The sequence below is a fragment of the Apteryx rowi genome, unplaced genomic scaffold, assembly GCF_003343035.1.
Source record: "Apteryx rowi isolate R43461 unplaced genomic scaffold, aptRow1 scaffold_448, whole genome shotgun sequence".
NCBI classification, from domain to species: domain Eukaryota; kingdom Metazoa; phylum Chordata; class Aves; order Apterygiformes; family Apterygidae; genus Apteryx; species Apteryx rowi.
In genome coordinates, this window is record NW_020450703.1 from 402,051 (window position 1) to 422,537 (window position 20,487).

General features: G+C 41.8%; 1 protein-coding gene across 1 annotated transcript in view; it reads right to left on the bottom strand.

Moving 5' to 3' along the window:
* Positions 1-4,723: 4,723 nt before the first annotated feature.
* Positions 4,724-20,487, bottom strand: part of SYNJ2 (synaptojanin 2) — a 71,372-nt gene continuing 55,608 nt past the window's right edge. The window contains exons 19-27 of the mRNA XM_026077075.1: positions 19,767-19,985; positions 18,454-18,532; positions 17,018-17,186; positions 15,667-15,831; positions 12,893-13,027; positions 11,548-11,660; positions 10,685-10,793; positions 9,115-9,308; positions 4,724-5,792 (exon numbers count right to left, since the gene is read on the bottom strand). Of these exons, the coding sequence (XP_025932860.1) occupies positions 4,977-5,792; positions 9,115-9,308; positions 10,685-10,793; positions 11,548-11,660; positions 12,893-13,027; positions 15,667-15,831; positions 17,018-17,186; positions 18,454-18,532; positions 19,767-19,985 (1,999 nt within the window). The 3' untranslated portion in view covers positions 4,724-4,976. The remainder of the gene's footprint in view (positions 5,793-9,114; positions 9,309-10,684; positions 10,794-11,547; positions 11,661-12,892; positions 13,028-15,666; positions 15,832-17,017; positions 17,187-18,453; positions 18,533-19,766; positions 19,986-20,487) is intronic.

Genomic DNA, 20,487 nt, shown 5'->3' on the forward strand with positions numbered 1-20,487 from the left:
ATTTTTTTGAAGGGAAGTTGTGAAAGGTGGGTTTTTTTTCGTTAAAAATATGCTAAAGGAAAATTCTGTTCCCACCTCATCTTATTAGTGTACTATTGGATAGTAAAACACTGCTCTTGCTGCAAAGTATATGATGTCTAAATAGTCAAGACAGACCAACAGTGTAACAAGCTCAAGTACATCTCTGCAGGTTGCAGTCAGAGCAGTGATTGTAGTTCATTGTATATCATGATAGTTACTGAAAATGTCACAAGTAACATCAGTGAGCTTTAGTCAGGTTTTTTTTGTTGTTGTTGTTGTTGTTGTTCTCCATCTCCTGCTTCCCTTTACCTTCCTAAACTTTCTGTGCATGGCTGTGCTGTTGGAGATTTTTTTATTCTTCATATCTTTTATAAAAATCATCTTTCTTATTGTACTGCCTACACAAAAGGAGTTATTTCTCAGAAATCACTAGCCCTATGGAAGTAGCACTTCTGTAGTGCGACGTGAGCAGGAAGTTGACGAAAACCAATCTTGACAGAAGAAAAGAGGAAAAGATACAGAACTGCCACAATGTCCTATTCTTTAATTGTAGTTTGCTTTCGGGAACCTGCTTTAAAGTGCCAAGTGGTGGTGTTTATTTAGGTTAATCTAAATGAGTGATACCGAACAGTCAGAAAGTAGGGTTTTTTTTGTCTTTCTCCTATAGAGCCCCTTCAGACACTTGCAGCCCCCTGGCCTGAAATGATGCTTGTGTAGCTTCATACAGCAATGGGTGAAGGAGAACTGGCATCCTCCTTTGGCCCTGCTCTGCCTGGCCCCAGGACTGCCTGCCATGGGTTACGCTTGTCACCCCAAGAGCCATCAAGGAGGTGCCCCAGGCCTGCCAGTGAATTGTGGAATGCTGTGTAAAAAAAAAAAAAAAAAAAAAAAAGGTCAAAAGAGATAATATGCTGAAGTGTTATAGTTCTTTCTTGCTTTGTTGTGGGAATTGATGGGAGAGGGGTGTGCAAATGCCAGAAGGTAACTGGGGTCCAGCTGGTGCTTTGGAAGCAGAGGTCTGTTGTGAGTCTATGGGAGGAAAGTAAGAGAGGCTGACCTCCTCTCCTGTCTTCCCTTCTCATCAGCATGCATGAAGGAAGGACAGAGAAAGCTGGAGGGAGGTTTCCTGACTGGCTGGGCTCTGCTCTTTTGGGGAAATGGTGGAAGAGGAGGGGAAATTCCAGGAATGAGTTTATTTTTTGGCTAGTTGTAAGAAGAAGAAGAAGAGGGCAAGTCCTCCATCTGCAAGCACAGCAAGACAGGGGAGGAATGGGAGGTTATGAAGAGTAGCTGTGCTTTGCCTAGTGATCAAATGAGGATGAAGGTGATACTGAGAAATTTTTCCCTAGGAGAGTTTCAAAGTATTGCTCTGATTTACCTCTGCAGTCAGGTAGTTGAGGAGAACCACTTACCAGAAGGTCCCCCCCCAGCAAACATGAACACAGCTGAGCAACTGAGTGTCTGTAGCAACTTGAAGTTGATAACTTCTGGGTCTTGGGCAGACTCACACAGTATTACTCTGTTGCAGCAGTCTCTCCCATTAAATAAACACACAGACACATATATAGTTGCAGCTGGTAAATCATTCATACCTGGGTTTACAGCCAGGGTCAAAGAACAATTTTGAGATTTCCAGTTGCTGGATTCCCAACCTGACATATCTAAAGAGCAGGGGAGGAGCCTCCACGATGTTTTCCAAGTTGGACACTTGGGGATTTGAGGCCCTCAAGATTGACAGTCATCACCGAGAATGTTGTTTCCATTGATGGTACATCAGTGAGACTGGGCAGAAGAGCTGTAGGGAGGTCAAGGCCACGCTGTGGGTTCCTGTTTTGGACATCACCTGAATGATGGTTCTGGTTACTTAGCTTCTCTTCGCATTGTGGTGGGGGCCTGGCTTAATCCTGAGCAAGAAGGACCAAATCACCACTTCTTGCAGTCTGAATTTTCTGTAATGGTTCCCCAAGCACAGAGCAGGTCTGGCTGTGCTTAGCTTGTACTGGACAATAAAACTAATACCCAGGTCACAGAGCATGTCTTTGAAAAACACTAGCTGGGGTATTAGACCCAACTATGAAGGATAATAAATTGAGACAGCAGATTCCTCATTCTTTGCTGTAACCTTTTCAGCTGGACTGTCATCTGTTCCTTCCCTTGATTTGTTGGGCTTGAACAGTATATGCTGTCACTGATGGTATAAAGCAGCTGGCTGCAGGGATTCAAACTTTAATGGGTAGCTTGCCACACTAGGCCAGATACTTCTCTTTCTTATTCAAGTAGAGTAATGAGGCAACTTTTATTTGACTTATATAAATCCATTTTAATTGGCTTTCCTGATAACAGTTTAATTAACATGTAAATTAGCTGTCCTAGAGCTGTTAATCATCTTTGCACAGAATGCTGGATATGGTCATATAACATACTCTCTTTTTCCTGCTCTTAATGCTTTATACTGAAATGTGCCCATAAATATCCACTATTTTATATTTTATATATTTTATTATTTAAGAGGAACAAGATGAGGCTCTGTGTCATCCTGTAGGGAAACAACTATCTTGCTTCAGCATGATTCACCAGTCTTCTATCATGTTAAACTGCTACGCACATAACAAACAAGCTTAGCACTGGGTTTTATTGGTTTGGCTTTTGAGTTGGGTTTTTTTTTCTTTCTTTTTTTTTAAGACTATCTGCAAAACAAGGGAGCAGAGGAGGATGGCAGGTGCTCAGATAACAGCAGTAGCCTCTCTTACAGAATGTCTTGTGTCCAAAATTTGGTAACGACAATGAGAGCGCTAGGTAGTAATAGTAAGAAAGTGACTGAATTTCCACTTTCTAAGCAGTTGAGAATAAAGCAATTATTAGTTTTCCTAGGGAAAAGAATGAACTTGCCACATTTATCACTACAGATATCCTTACCTTAATCTTGGGCTTTTGAGAAGCAGGACTGCTGGCTTGCTAATAGATGAGAGGACTTCATTGTGAAGGCCAAGTCTGCTTGAGCGGAGCAGCAATATTTCATGAGCGCTCCATGGTAAGTAAGTAAAAGTGACCTATAATCTTGCCTTAAACAGTTGCCCTATAGACTCTGATGGACTACTTGGTAAATATAAGGGGAAAGCAAAGCAGGCAGGCAGGAATATTTGCCTGCAGTTTCTATAGTTGTAACTGGGGGGGGGGGGGTGCTCCCCTCCTGCTATTATTTTGAGCCCTAAAGCATGATCTTTTTAACCCTTTTGTTTGCAAGAACCTGCACAGAGCAGATTATTGCTGTTGCTTCCCTGTTAGTGGGTGCATTGTTATTGCCTCCTACATGTGCTCCCTGGACTGAGGCACAGAGCACCTGCGCAACAGCTTTATTTATGTAAGTCCACATGCTTTGTAAATTTGTCTGTAGTTGTAAATGTGGTTGCCCAAATTTCCAGCTCCATTTCTAGGCTTCCCAGCCCATGTTCAGTTACTGCATTGTTCCTCAGGTCTACCTGGCCCTCTGCTGCAGCATGACCTTAACACCTCGTCTGAGGTTAATGGGAAGCACAAAGCAGAGCCTTCCCTGGTACAAAATGAATAGTCTGGGTGGTTGATGATTAGCAGAAATTAACAGCAAACGCAAATGCTCTACTTCCTCCCTCCCTCCGCCTGACCAGTTCTGTGCCCAAGCTGATCTTTACAGGGAGTGGGTAAACTCGTTGGTAAGCTGTAAGCGACCATCCCTTTCTGCAGGATGGGTCTGCCATCCCCAGTCATGCTCCTGAGTCTTAGTTTCAGGACGTATCAGCCTTCATTCCACTTGTGTAAAGGTAAGTTTCAAGACCAGCTCTTTCCTCATCTGCATTTAATACACGTGAGCATCATATGGCATTTTCTTACCAAGAAGCAGAATGGGAACAGAGATACAGCTAATGAATTATTAAATTTCCTTTAGCATAATGCATTAATATGCTAATGTCCTCTATAATGAGCTGGCCTCAACTAATCACCATATTTCCAAAGTATTTGCATACACACAGCATGTACAAGCCAACTGCACAGTCTCTTCCAAAAGGGACTGTCATGGTCAACGTGCTCTGTGATTGGAGAGCGCGATGTTTAGAGAAGAATGGCCCTGAACAAAACCAAGATGTTGTTTGGAAAGGTGGCAGAGAACCAACTAGAGATGCCTTTGATCTCCGTGCAAAGCAGAATCATATTTTGAGACAATACCTAATCCTTTAGAATAACTGTCTTAGACACGTTGCCAGTAACAGCATAGCACTTAGAATGGGGTCTGTTGTAATATGGGGGTTCACTTGCCTGGTCTGGAGTAAAAACAGGTATTTCTTACAAAATGGGCAATACCCAATTCCTAATGTTTCTGCTTTACATCCTCACAGTACACACCTTTTATTTTACTTTATAGACAGAGATGACAGTTTAACAACACAAATAATAGGGATCTCCAGGCCTGCAGCTATGTTAAGAGTTAAAAGAAGATTTGTTTATTTCCACAGTGGAAACTTACTTGCAGAACCTTAACACCATAATGATACTGCTGCAGTTATACTGGTATATATTCCCTTTATGGGTGTTTTAAGATAAGGGTGCTTTAAGATAAGGATGCTTTATTTTAAATGACAGAAATTGGTTGATATGCAATTTTCACAGGAAAATGTTTAAGTTTTTTTTTCCATACATTACATGCTCTTACATATGATTTGTACCTGAAATAAAACATTTTAAGACAGATTAATCAAAAGAAATAATTTAAAATAGAGAACTTTTCAAACAAGCTGTAGACAATGTTAGATTGTATATATTCAGTATACTTCCCTCCAGGGGCAGTACCTTTGTTTTTAAACATGAAAATGAAATGTAGTGTTACCTGATGATACACTTCCTGAAATACAGGTCTTTGTGCAAAAAAATTATTATAATTTGCATCCTAATTATGATTTCTACAGGAACACTAAGGAGGAATTTTACAGTTCTGAATTAGCATTTGTGTTCATCAAGGTATTTTTGTTTTGTTCTAAGACAAGCAGTTTGTTGAACCCCTCTGACAATGCACCATTGTCTTCATCATCACTAAATGTAACCCAGTGACTGAAATCTTTTGAGCTGAGGAGTTTTAAATCTTCTGGAGTGTGTGCTGGAGAAGTAGTTGATGCTGCCTCTATGGAAAGAGGGCAGGAAAAATCTGTGTCCAGGTCCAAAAGACTGGTGTTCCCTGCAAAGGAGCTGGTATCTGAGAGCTGTGGGTGCTGGTCCTCACGTGCAGGAGGGCCCTGAAGGTTAGCAATCAAGTCCAAGGCATTTGGAGCCAGCTGCTTAGCTGTGTTATTCTCTGGGCTGGCAGAAGATGTAGGAGCTAAGAGAGTAGACTGGGGGGGGGGACCAGGAAGGCCATCAGAGTCCTGAGTCTGGGCGCAGAGCCCAGGATTGTTGTTGTTGTTGGAGTTGAACATTAACCCTCTAAAAAGTGGGTTGTCACTGCTCTGGAGAACTTGAAGATGAAGAGCTGCAGGAGCTGACTTCTTTCTTCGTGGTGGCACCTTTGGGGCAAAGGAAGTATTCTGGGGAGGCAGCGCGCTGGCCTCAGCCATGCTGAGTGATGGGGGCTGCCTTTCACTGCTTCTTCTGCTCTCCTGAGGCTTCCCAGGCTGTGATGTTCTGGGTTTAGGGAGTGGAGTAATCCTGGTGGGACTAAGAATAGCTCTGGCTTCTGGCCAGAGTTCTGGCAAGCCAAAAGGAGAATGCACTGTCTGCTGGTCAAACTGCTCTTCTGTAGACATGGCCTGAGGGGGAAAAGGAACGAGAGAGATGAAAACAAAAATGGTACCTTAAACTAAGAGTCAGTTCTAGTGTGAATTTTATTGATGGCATTATTGAGAAAAGCTGAAAGTACCAGAAGAAAAATAAAGCAGCAAAAAGAGGAGACTTGACAGCATGGTTTTAAACCACACCTGCTTAGTTCTGTTTTTAGACATCATGCCTTGGACCAGTGTTCATTTACAGGGTGTAGTATAGGGACAAGGATCCTAGAGGCTGTTCACTCCCTGCGTGAAAAATGCATCTCTTTCTGACCATCTCTCTTTCATATTAGGATTTTGCTCAGGGCCAAATCAACATAGTTCTGAAGAGTTATTTATTTGTTACATCTCTCTGCTGACTGTAATATAATTTAAGCAAGAAGGCATAGGGAAGGCTAAATTAATGGGGCCATTAGCACGTGCCTTTGGGTATCTTGTGATATGTAAGGTTGAAGGACAATTAGATTAAGCTAAACCCAAGAAATGCATTAATGGCTCAGTCCTGTCTCACTGATGCTAGGGATTGAAGCTAAAAAATAATTTCTAAGTGGAATTCAGCATATATCAGCATATATATAGCATATATAAAAATACATAAATAACTGGAGCCCAGATTAGTCCAAGAGGGTAGGGACTGCTTCAGATTTTTCACTCTGAGTTGCTGAATGAAAGCATTTTAATTCTTATTGGTCTGCTGTAGTATTAAAGGATAATATACAGCCTTCTAAATTTAGTTAATATTTCATAATAACATATCCTCTGCTGTTTCTGTCTATATGCTGTTCTTAAGTTGCCTAAATTTGATTGCATGCCTTTTTCAAGGAGAGAGGTGGATTGGATAGAGGTTTTGAAGTACACAACTCCCATCTAAACTCACTCAGATGGAGGAAGGAGTGGAAGACTGAAAGAGTCAAACTGAAATAGATAAATTTGTGCAGATGATTTCATATAGCTGACACCCAAATGTCAGTCCCTCTCAGCAACTTCCAGGAGTGCCCTGGGCATGGATACATGATAAAAATGAAATAAACTGACCATTTCTTGTTATTGAAAGTTTAAGGAAAGGGCACACACTGTATTGTTTGTTATTTTTTCTTTTGTGATTCTGCTAAGTAGAGATTGCACAGACTCCAGGATAGAGAGGGTGAATGCCTTTACAGAGCAAGGTAAAACAGTAGTCCTAATGACTTAGAGGAGAGCTTTCTAGAAGAAGTTCTAACAAAGGAAGAATTTAAAAGGTTGTATTTGCCCCTCTCATACTTAAAACTGCTTCCACCATTAAATCATCATTTCAGCAGCTCTAGGAAGTGAAGAGTTATTATCTCCATGGTAGAAACCTGACGCAGAGACAGATTAAAAATACAACACCTACAGGTTGGTATTTTTAAGCACTTGCACTTGAGTAGAATCCAAAGCCCTAAGTGAAAGGTAGAATCCCATTATAAAGTGCATGAAAAAAGTTAGATGTCTCTGAACAGGACCCAAATCAGCATACCAATCAAGAAGCTGCCTCAAATCAATAGAGCAAAGTACTCATCATGTGGACAAAAGAAAACATTGTGGTGAAAAAGGGATGAATCTTAAATCCTGAACATCAGATGCCCCTGTCTACCTGGGATTAATGGCAGAACTCTTTCCTGAAGAGGTGCACCTCTGCTCAGCCTTTTAGATAAAGCAGCTGGGCTCAGTACATCAATACTCAGGCAGTCAAGGAGTGCTGGTGGTGACAAAGTCAGGGGTTTAAACAGTCAGTGCATTCTCTTGAGAAGCTGAACAAATTTGATTTCCTCCTTAGCATGACACCTCACGCTTTGAACCTACATGACAACACGTGTGCCTCCCCTCTCCTTGAAGCTATAGGCTATGCTAGGTGGCTGATGCTCTCCATCTTTCCAGGTGAAGTTGGATCACTGTTCAGAAAATAAATTCAGAACTGAGCCACAGAGAACACACAAGAAGGAACTCTTTTCTGCAAGTTAGTGGTTCAGGCACTTGTGTTTGGAAAGGTGTTTTCATGGGTCCTTATTTGAGAATATTGGTGTATTTGACTTTGTGACCATTTAATTTTAAAAGGTGACGAGTACCTCCACTGGTCATGGAAGTCAAATTACAAGCTGAGAGAAGGTGAAGGTCAAACTCTGAGGCCTGTGGAGTTTGGATATCTTTGAAGTAGGGGGCAGCTGAATGGAGATTTACAGCATTGCAGTTTAGGACTCAAGCCTAAAAGCATAAAAAGAAAGGCTTAGGCAGCATTAGATACATGTGTGACTGACTTACCCCTGGCCAGCACAAATATCTGTGGCTGAGAAGGAAGCTGAACCTGCATTTCCAATTAAAATCATAATGGGTAGTACAGTCTTCCTCTCTGGAAAGCCTTTTCTAGTCTGTGTTATTATTTTGGAAGCAAGTAGTATTTTGTTTTGGTTTTCAGATCTCTCGCCCATCAGTATTATAAATTTGTAATTTAAATGGTGAATTGTGCATGAAGAGTCTATATCTCAGGCTTTGGTGGGTCAGGAACTCTCCTCTGAATTAGCAAAATCATTCCATTTTGACTCATGTAGATTTTTGATTTTAAGAGAAGTATTTTTTTAAGATAGAAATTTTGTTGCAACTGATTTTGTTTCTAAGTAATTTTGTCTCCAGGTTGAACTACAGCTTTTGGATAGATGTAAGACCAAAAAAAGAAAAACAAAACCGTTGAGCTTGACTGAAACACTAATTTTTTGTCTAGCAAGAGAAAGTCTTTCTTCTTGATTTTCCTAAGAAAATCTAGATATTGCTGATGTGGAGATGGTTCTGATGCTTCATAGTCAACAGAGCAGAAATACAGAAAGATGAAAAGCAGTGGGGAGGGTGGCTCCCAAATGAGACAGCAATTTATGGCGACTTCCTCCTAGGTGAAATTGATTCAGAGATACAGAAGCAGCAGAATATCAGAGACAAGACAGTTCCACATATCTTGACAAGGTTTAGACAAACCAGAAGAGCAGCAACAAAACCTAAGAGGATGGATGGACAAACAGAAAAGCTAAATAAGGGTGACTCAATTTAGTGACAACTTTGTTGAAGTACATAATAATGATGTACAAACCATTTGCTTTCCTTTTCTGGTTTCTTAGTATGTTTTTATGCCTTGATGACTGCAATACAAAAAACCATTTCAGTGCCTGTTGATTAAGAACTGGGTAGAGTGTAAGTGATAGGACTTCACATGAACTGTTTAACAGCCCACCCCTTTTGCCAGTGTTCACACAGTGTAGTGAGGTCTGGATGCATTTTGCTGCAACTATCTTACGTTTTCCACCTTGACTCCAGTCCTTTGCAGGGGTACTGGCTTCTTTGTAGTTGGAACTTTGGGTGGCGGGCGATGGGGCACAAGCACTGGTCCTACCTGCAGCCCTTGGCAGGATGGTGATTTTGTGATGCTGGGAAGAGGTTCAGGTTTAGTGAACATTTGGTTTCTGGCTGGAGCAGGCTTTAGTGCATCTTCCTGTAATCCTGAAAAGTAAAAACAATCAGTGTCTCATCTTGATTAGAAATGTAGCAAAGACCAATTTCTTTTATGATCGTGTTTTCCAAAATGTGCATGCCTAAAGGGAATACTGTTCAGGCCAGGAATGCAGGTTTTAGAAATAACCACAGATCTCTGCTATCCTGTCACCAGAATGTTTACATTTCTAAAAGGCAGTTAGTGAAAAATTTCCCTGTCTGAAGTACTACATACTAAAACAGCAATGTGCCACCATTTGACCCAGTGAATAATGGGGGTACAGGAGTACTGGACTCAAGTCCGGAGTCTCCTTTTGCCCTGGTTGCCTCATCTGGATAAAGCGAATAATGATACTAAGCTCCTTCTGCAGGGTAGTTTGGAAAGAACTGTAAATGCCAACTGGTAGTATAGTGTAAGGGTTTGAAAGTGAACCTGACCAGACTAATTTCCTTACCCAAACTGAGTGAAATGCGTAATGTGGGTTTCAAAATTAAGGGAAAGTATATCTGATTTCAAAAATAAGTGTACTATGCTCTCTGAGGAACAAACGTCAATCAAAATGTTTTAAATGATATTTTATGATATTTACCTTACCTATTCCAGACTACATTTGCTCTATTTACAAATGAAAAGAGATGTTTTTCTCCTGAACTGAGAGGCTTGCAAACTCAGGAAGGAATCTGAGTCTTACTGCATTCTCTCTCATTTACACAGCATCAGCGAAAGACTACCTGCAACCCTGGAGGGTATATTCACACTGCCTAAGTTTCAGTACCTAAGCTAGTTTCCTGCTCTAACCTGTCCTTGCAAGAACCCCTCCTCTCCAGGGACTAGATGGAGAGCCTATGCAGGGAGTAGCCTTTTAGCTTAGATATTTAAGGTTAAGTGGTCTGAACTCCTATCTAAGTAACAACTGTAGTTGCTGTATAAATCTGAACAGAATCCAGGTTATTTTCCCCACAGCTGTATGGCTCTGCAGTTCTGCTTGGAGTAGTGAGCATTCACTAAACAGAGCAGAAAATATCCTTTACGCAAATGTAAGCAGATACAACTCTGAGGTAACACAGACAATATCAGTTGAGGAAGACCCCATCTGTATCTTGTAATTTTTCAGACTAAATCTGGACATAAATAACCCAAGGTGCTCCTAGTAACTGGTTCTACAGCAAAATATACAACTAAAGTCATCTTGAAACAAAAAGGCTAATATTATCAAAACTGACAGAAAACACTAAGTATAATCTTGCAAGAATGTGCATGTCAGTGTTTAGCTGAGCTTTTGAATAGAAATAAGTGCATCTGGGCTATGACAGGGGAAGGATGAATACACCAGCAGTTTTCTTTAAATAAAAATTTTAAAAGTCCATTAGAAAGCTATGCTCACCTCCTTTAGCTTCCATAAGACATCTAATAGCTTCTTCTGCTTCCTCAGCTGTGGTGGTTTTGATCTGCTTGACATTATAAGGTTTACTTATTCCAGTTCGGACTTTAGGCTTTAAAAAAAAAAGTATGAGAATGAGTAATCTTGAGACAACTTTTCTCTTGTATACCTATAATCTTACAGCTAAGCTCACACACCATTCAAGTAATATTCCGGTTTTGTTGGTGGCTATTCAACAATCTACAAATAATGCAGAAACGGTGGTGAGGAGAGACTTTTGGCAGCTATTAGATCTTTGCTTCCAGCTGAGACAACAAGCCAATGGCTCACTGCCATGGCTGGGCCCTTAGCCATCCCCCTTCGTTCAATACATTAGAGATCTCATCTAAGAAGACAGGAGAGGGGGAGATATTTCCATGTTCAGGTCTTTGTTTCCCAGCTGAGATGGCTGGTAGCCTTACTAGCAATGTTCAAGACCTTTCCTGTATGCTGGGCACTGGTGTGGCCATGAAGAAAAGTAGAGAAAAGAATTAAACCACTTTCTCACAGTTCTGAAAATTCAAGTTAGCATCCATCAAAAAGCAACACATGAAATAAACCAATAATGTCTTGGTCTTGCTGCATTCTTTCTCTGCCTCTTTGGCCTTTCTAGTTCCTGGCAATTTAGTACTAAGTTTTCTGGAGCCCAGCTCGCCCTGCAGTCTACTATGACAGCACAATGCATTGAGCTTAGCATTTTCAGCTCAGGCATGTAGCAGGCTTCCTTCCTTGAATGATGGGCACATCACATACATGATGTTCAGAGCCTATGTGGGTGGGGGAGGCCAGGAATATACCAAGTGACCACACTGAGCAGCAGGACTCACTGGTTGCTGAGGGGCTCCGGGTAGCAGCTTTGCTGTTGCCAGGATGGAGCAGGCAGGCTGGCTTCCTGGAGAGAGGGAACCATCTGAAGGGGACTTTTTGCCCGATGTTCCAGCTGAAAGGGAAACAAAACCGGCTTTTTACCTTAAAGAGCTGGTATAACATTTTACCTACAATGGAGCAAAACTGATACCCTGTGAAAGTGCTTGTGATTAACAAAAGAGGCAGTCTCACCCTCTCTGCTCCTCAGGGGGATGGGCACATTATACAGGACCTTCCTGTGGGACGCCAGGGATCCTGAGTCCCCTCTGCCTGGGTGCTGAGGACAAGGCAATTGGATTTAGGTGTGTTGGAGTGGACTGTTACTGGTCTGGTCTAAGGTCCCCCCTTTTTGGTGACAAAATCTCAGTGCAGAATAAAATGATGAAACTGTTTCAGGAAGCAGTTTCCTAGTTTGTCTTTTTAAATTAATGTAATAATCTCAGCTGAGTATTAACATTGCATTCCAGGCACAGAAATACAGATGTCAGGGTTGTCGTTTCTGGGCAACAGACTCAAAAATGAGTGGGAATAATGCTGAAGAGCTCATCTTCCAGCAGTGAGTCTGATGGAACCTTTAAGTTATGACTGGAAAATATATAGACAAGAGATATTTTTGCCTGTGACAAAAATGTGCTGCATGGCTTGTGTCATACAGAAGGCCAAAATGATTATGCTGGTCTAGCAAACACCATTAGTCCAGAAGTAGCCATAAAAATAGGAGCAGAAGAGCACTGATGGCCTCTCAGGTGAGTAGAGCTTAAGTAAACAGCATCACTTCCCCTTGGTACCTCACTGAAAATCATAAGCCACTTTGCAGTTCTTTCCTAAACACAGAAGCAAGCAAGAATTGCTTACAAAGTAGAAAAGCACAAACGACTGTCCAGAACAAGTATTTTGTCAAAGCTTTTAAAAGGAAGATTACAATTAAGTCAGAAACAAAGAAACCATAAGCAACGCTCAGTGACTTTGAAAGTCAACAGGCATAAACATGGGTAATTTATTTTTCATTGTCACATTGCTAGCCTGAGCGATGAGTAGAAACATATGGACCATTACATCCTCACGAAAGCACAGGGCATTCCTTCATGAAGTACCTGTCACCCTAAAGACAAACTTCCCCCATGGCTAACTGCAGCCACAGTCAGACTGAAACAGGCTGGGAAGCGAATACAAATACATCAATAGCCTGACATTTCAGAGCAAGGTACTACTTTCTTTGTCACCTAGAAACAGGGGGGCAAAGGAGAACAGTGGAAAACTATGTTCAGCTGGGGCCAACACAACATCAAAGAAAGTTAAACTCACCAGGAGGAGGCGGCCTCTGTGGAGGCTGGAGTGGCCGAGGTCTATTAGGAATGGACAGAGATCTGCTTGGAGACCGCCGGTGGCATTCCCTGCTTGCTTCCAGCTCCCGCTTCAAATCAGCCAGGTCTGTGTCATCTAGAGGAATTTTAGAAAGTATCTGTATTAGGTAATCACTGAAGGAGATGGCGTGAAGCTGGGCAGTCAGGAGAGAGGCAACTATGAATGGTAAACCTGAACCAGACGTCTCAGAGCAATGACATGTGGTTCCTTTCATACTGTTTGCTCTCACTGAATGTCTCCCTGTTACCACTCCAGGAAACATCTGCCCTCTTGTCAAACACCACTCTCTCTCCTTTTCCAGCATTTATTAATTGTTCATGAAACACAGACTGCCTGCATCTGATTCCAGGGTTACTAGTCACCTTGTTAGACTATGAACTTTGCACAGAGAGACGTGGCAGCAACCTGTTATCAATCAAACTATGACGTGACAACCACAAGGAGGCTAATCATGGTCAATCCCTTGTTCTTCCTTCCTGAACACAGAAATTGCCTCAGAGGATTAGCCAATTTTCCTTGCTCACAAGGACTGTTTTTATGCTGGGAGTCTAGCTGAATAGCTCACTCATCACATCTCTGCTTTCCAGTGATGCCTTTAATCTGGTAGTCCTGGGCTGCACCTTAAAAGAGTAGACTATACCATCTTTCACCCTGTCTAACCTTCTCTGACAGTTGCAGAGGTGAGGAGCGGGGATTGCTTTAGTCTCCCAGGGAACAATCTGCTAAGGTGAGGGCTTTCACTTCAGTTCTCTCACTTCCCTGCACTGCCCAGCCACGCAGCTATGTTCTTCTAGACTTCAAATCCATTCGATTTAGTTTTGTCCTTGTGATTTGGAGAGGATGGGGAAGGAATTAAGTAGCAGCAGTCTCTCATATTTTAGGCATTTTTACACAAGTTCCTGCTTTCCTGAAAGCTGTGCTCTGCAGGGAAGACTGAGCTGCCTTGCAATTTCCTACTCCCACTCAGCACCGGAGGGTAGCCTCAAAGAGACAGACTGCGATCTACCCAGCCCTCCCCACCCTTCTCTCTGCATTTTCAGTACTTCTAAGCTATAGATATGGCTCATCAGTAGGAAACAGGGAGTCACACAGGCACCCAAAGACATGGCTTGAACTTCTGGCAGCAGCACTGAAGACAAGACAAAAATCAACCACCACCCTCTATCCATTCTCCTAACAGACTGCTCGTTTTTGGCAATGGCTCCCAGGGACATCAGTTTTACAAGGACTATGCCCTTCTGTGATCTCAAAAACACCATTGTGCTCCCGTCCTTGGTTTCCATCTGTGTCCAACACCAGCCATACAATCATACCCTCAATTAGGAGTTACTCAGGCAGAATTGAAAGCTTATGGAAGCATCTGAAATTGCAGGGACTTTCAAGATGGGCTGAATATATCATATTTTGGCTTGTGGGAGATCATGACCCCACCTTGACCTACTCCAAACTATACTTTATAGCCTCTATTTACTGTATGATTTTTTTGCGGAGAAGAGTTAGTGTGGGTGAAAAGAATCACTGCAATTCTCTGTAGCTTAATGAATCATCACATAGTAGGCCAGAGGTGTTTGGAGAGCAAGACATCCTATAATACAAAGTGATTGGTTTCACAGTATTTAATAATGACAGACTACTCTGTGGCTCAGGGCTAGTTTTCTAGGTCTGGCCAAGCTGCACTCAGCATGGGACTTAAGGTAGGTAAGAAAGCTGTATATCACAATGGTTGTTTGGAAAATCTGTCTGCGTAACTTATGAATTTCATTTAATCTTTATGAACTCAACTTCTGACTCAACCTTTGAAGGTATTAAAGTTTTCATTTTTATGCCAGAAGACAAAGCACTTCTGAGAGAGTACCATCAACAAATGAATAGCAGAAAGACAGCTACTGAATCACTTGCTGTGACAATGAAGTTTTTAATACATGACCCAGCCTGTCTATGCTTGGTCACTGAAGCATGTCCTGATCATATCCCATCCCATATAATAAGACCACAGGCTTGGTTAGTTTATGATATAGTTTATATCATATTATGTTCACAGCTTTATCTTCTGTTTACAGAGTCATTTCACAATAATGTGCAAACATGCCAGGTGACCAGGAAAATGGTAACACATTTACGAAGCACTAAAAGAATGAATATATATCTAGTGTGACCCTCAACTTCTTCAGAAATAGATAGAATAGAAGCAAAGGAGATACTTTAGGCTTCGTTTGAATTCTTTTGAATCCAACTTCCTGGACAGTCCACCTTACTCCACACTGCCACAACTATTGCTTAAAGGGCAAGAACCAAGTCCATCACTGAATCAATGGGAATCCTTCAGTTTAATTTTCACTCTGGCCCTCACTGGTAAGAAAATTAAGTGAGGACAATTTTTTGTTTTATGCCTTTGTGCTGAACAAATGGATAAAAAGACTTAATTTCTCACAACTATAAAAGGAAACCAGCATTTCTAAGCAGCACCCTGCCCTTGGCTGAAGACAAGAAAAGGAAGATCTAAGTTTTATTATTTGTATTGCTATTGTGCCTGAGGGCCTCAGTTATAGTCACAGACTCAATAGGAGTTGAGCAATGTATGAACATGTACCCAAAAGACGATCCCTATCTTTGAAGGACCCACAATCAAAATATAAACAAACAAGGAAATACAGACAAAGGGAGAACAAACAAAAAGCCTTCAAGTCTTACTTTAAGAAATGTACACGATCTACCTTTATACTGCCGTGGTTTTTGTCCAGTAAGCAATGGAGATTTGTTTGAAGGTGTTATGGATGGAAAACGCCCAGAGTCCTCAGGCAAATCGTCTGTTGTGTTTGCTACTAGGTGCTGACACAAAGCATCATCTAAATAGTCATCCTCATCCTCCATTATATCACCTGAAATAAAATATTAGATAACAAAGACTTTGTGAGCAAATGCATTCTCTTCATTTTCACAGAATCACACAGAATCACAGAATGGTTGAGATTGGAAGGGACCTCTGGAGATCATCTAGTCCAACCCCCCTGCTCAAGCAGGGTCACCTAGAGCACGTTGCAGGGTCACCTAGAGCACGTTGCACAGGATTGCATCCAGGAGGGTTTTGAATATCTCCAGAGAAGGAGACTCCACCACCTCTCTGGGCAACCTGTTCCAGTGTTCGGTCACCCTCACAGTGAAGAAGTTTTTCCTCATGTTCAGGTGGAACTGTCTGTGTTTCAGTTTGTGCCCGTTGCCTCACGTCCTGTCGCTGGGCACCACTGAAAAGAGTCTGGCCCCATCCTCTTGACACCCTCCCTTAAGATACTTGTACACATTAATAAGATCCCCTCTCAGCCTTCTCTTCTCCAGGCTAAACAGGCCAAGCTCTCAGTCTTTCCTCATAAGAGAGATGCTCCAGTCCCCTAATCATCTTTGTGGCCCTTCGCTGGACTTGCTCCAGTAGTGCCACATCCCTCTTGTACTGGGGAGCCCAGAACTGGACGCAGTACTCCAGATGTGGCCTCACCAGGGCTGAGTAGAGGGGGAGAATCACCTCCCTCGACCTGCTGGCAACACTCTTCCTGATGCACCCCAGGATCCCATTGGCCTTCTTGGCCACAAGGGCACACTGCTGCCTCATGGTCAACTTGGTGTCCACCAGCACTCCCAGGTCCTTCTCAGCAGAGCTGCTTTCCAGCAGGTCAGCCCCCAACCTGTACTGGTGCATGGGGTTATGCCTCCCTAGGTGCAGGACCCTGCACTCTGCACTTTTCCTACAACCAGTGAAAGAATGTACTATACAGGCTGGGCAAGCTTCTTGTGTAATCTGTGTTTTCATTACGGTTTGTATATATACAGATAACTGTAACATGCATTGGATTTGCTAACATATTTTGTAACTCTAAATTGATATAATAATCTAATCAATAGTTCTCTGCACAGGCACAGTACTGGGTCAGGGCTTTAGTTACAATCCTCTTTCTAAGAAGTGTGGTTTCATTATAAACTAAGGTATGAATCACACTCATATTGTGCCTTCTCTGTGCAACCAAAGTCAGCGAAGCAATTTCTCACAGCTTGGCTTAGAAACCTGCTGCTCACCTTCTGAGTCATAGTCCAAACTTGAGAAGTCAAAATTTTCTTCCAGCAGACAGGAGTTTGCTGTGGGTGACATGGGGGCAATGCTATCCCGTTTTCGAGCAATTTCCTCCTGAAGGCCCTTCAGCCAGTCCTTGGTCTTGGGACGGATCTTCACTGTTCTGCCTCTGACCTAACACCAAGAAAGAATTATTTTCCCTTTGCCAAGCAACTTCATCAAAATGAGAATACCTCAGCAGAATAAGCAAGTGCTGCCAGTCTACAGTGCAACTGCTTCAGAAACTGATGTAACTAAAGCTTCATTTCAGAAGTTAAAAGAAAAGGAAGCACACTTCCTACCTCCACAACCTAAATCAGAATCAAGTCTTCAGATTGTAACAATATTCTGGAAAGAAAGTTAGCTTCACAGCTCAGAAGCCCTGCTGCTACATTTAGGAATTACTTGAGAAGTATGCTGAAACATTAAATATCATCAAAATGATATTGTGATCGTAACAATGGGGTGAGAAGGGCCCAGTATGAGTCAGAGGCTTTTTTAAAAACACACAGGAACTTACTACTTGCTGCCATCTGTAAGGAAGCCCTCTGCTCAGATAATCCCAATCAAATATGATTGTTGATCTATATGAGAAGTATATTATTGAACAGATTAGGACCACTGCTGCTTATATATGTTGCTCTGTGACATTTCAGGTGAGATGTATGAAAGACAGCAGCTTTGGCAATAAAGTCAGAGTTCCTGACCCTAGTTCCCAGTCCCTTCAATTGTGCCCATACAACTGTGCTTGGGTCTGTGCTAAAATTAGATCAATGAAATGAGGCAAACTAAAAGATAAAACTCCAAACACAAAAGAAGTGCAGGGGTTTAATCCTTTACTCCTGTGTTGTTTACAGTGCAGCCGCACAAACAGTTTTGTCAGCATAAATGAGGAGGTTGATGAATTGTAGTGTATGTGTGTGGGAAAGAGAAACAGGGGAGGGGAAGGCAAAAGCCTACTTCTAATGCTGAGTTTGCCATGGAAGCCAATGAATCATGCTGTTCCAGCTTGGTAGAAGGAGTTTATTTGGTACATTTAAGAAAAACAAAAAACTCTAAACAACAATTGTGAGGATGCTTTGGCAACAGTATAAAGTCATGCATAGTCTCTAGAGAACCGCTTGAAGTGTCAGGACAATGACCAAGCGTGTGTATCCTGCAGTGATATCTCAAGGCCAGGTCCTGAGCACTGCCTAGTAGCTCCAAGAAAAGTCAGCTCCTGCCCTTCTGAAACTGAAAAACATTAAAAGCCGCAAAGGTTGTGAGAGCTAAGGACTTTGTGAGCAGACTTTCTTTGAAATAATGCTACCGATTTAGCTAGAAACTTGAGTATCCCATTTTAAGGAACCACTTTTGAGAAATTCGGTATGAAATTACTAAAATAGATTTGAAATAGTCTTACCTTGATACCATCTATATCCATAACACAAAGAGCTGACTTGCTGTCTGCAAATGTCACCAGCATTTGACCTCCACTGATCCTAGTAAAAACAGGCAGAGGAAAGAAAACTTCATTTTACTCTGCAAGTGAATAAAAGGCCTAAAGGTGACCACAGTAGTTTTGTACAGCTCCATATTTGGTTTTCTGTGTTTTTCTCACAACTGTATATTCTGGGGAGGAACAGGTGGTCTAAGAATCGCAGCTGGGCTCTCCTTCTCCACCTATCCCCCTTTATGTGACTCCAGCACCATGCCCATTAATGGGTTGTCCCCAAAGCCCCAGTACAAACATCTCAGCAGTGCTTTACAGGATATCTAGTCTGTCATCCATACTCCCTCTGCACTGATTTCCTTGACTATGCATATCCCCTGCCTCAAAGGACAGCAAACCTCCCGAAAGATTATGATACCATTGAGCTCAATACAAAAAAACAAACAACAAAAAAAAACACCCACAAAGCATCTTCTTTTCTTGCTCCTTTGCTTCACATGCGAGGTGGTACTAGTGTTCCTGTAGGGCTGCTTTTGAACCCTTGACTTGCATTTGGTACTTCATAATACCACACAACAACAGGTCATCTGCTTTCCTCATCAATAGATGCATTAAATACAACATAATCAATCTTCTGGTCTTGTTTCCCAGGTCGCAAGTGCTGTCATCAGTCAGGCCTTGCCCAGTTTTCCCTGTATTTCTCAAAACAGAAGTCTCATAGCTATGCTGGAGCCCCCTACAGAATCAACCAGAAAGAAACTGAACTGCTCTGCCAGAAAATATAATCACACCCTCCCTCTCAAACTCAGTAGGTGTTTGAACTGCAGGAAGTCATATTCTTCAAAAATAAGCAAAAGGATTCCCAAAAGAAATGAGAGCCAGACAGGAAATCCTACTGAGTGTGAAAGAGCATTGGAAGAGAGCAGACCTCCTCAGAGGAAGTGAAGCAGGGCCTGAGGAACTGCCAGCAGAAGCAATACACATAAATGAGGCCTGAATCTAAAGATGATGATTTACCCTGAAACCTCTGCTCTCTGGTCCTGGACTGAATAAAATTCTCCTCCACTCAGCCTGGAGAGCTGTTAGACTGTTTCTTTAATGAGGTGATAAGAGGTAAAAGATATTCAAAACACATGTATTCAATTTCTAATGAAGAATTCAACATGCAATAGAGGCATTCAACATACTACTTTCAAATATAAAATTAACTCTGTGGGTACAAAAAGGGAATCTCTAGTCCATATTTGTAAACAGATGACATGCATCTCAGATTCCACATTTACCTGACCAGAACAACAGTGCCATAATCCTCAAACATTTGCATAAGCTCTGTACGCAAGTCCTCAGGAAATTCATTTTTCTCTTCAGGCACGGGTGACAGCAGATTTACCACTACTGTGGCATCAAGTGGTCCCTGGAAAGATGACACTTCCTGGAAAACACTCTCACGGGCAGCTTCATCGACTTCCTGAACCTCTACTTCTACAATAGCTAACACAGGTCTGCATAAAACAAAGGAGAAATGCTTATTTAAAATAAAAAATAACATCATGCAATAGGAAATGCTTATTTAAAACTAAAATCAATGTCAAACAATAGGATAGGTAAGAATTTAGTTCTATGAGGGACAAACATTATATTGTTAAACTCTGTATATCTGTAGTCACTTTTAACTCCATGATGTCAAAGCTCATTGCAAATGTTTTAATTAAGCCTGATACACCTTAGAAGGAGGTGATTATTATACATTCTATGTAGAAAGAGAAGTTGAGCAAATTGCTTAAGGTCTCACAGCAAGGAAGCACTGTGGCTGGTAATACAACTCAGAAGTTCTCACTCTGATGGATTGTTTCATTTTTCCTGCAGTGGAAGATCATGCCTTGAGCACTATCAATTATATTTACCACTCCTGCACTAGCTGGATGTAACAGTGAGGACACACCATAGAGGAATTCAAATAACAATTGTGTGTAGCACTTCTGACAAAACTGCAATCTAAAGGTA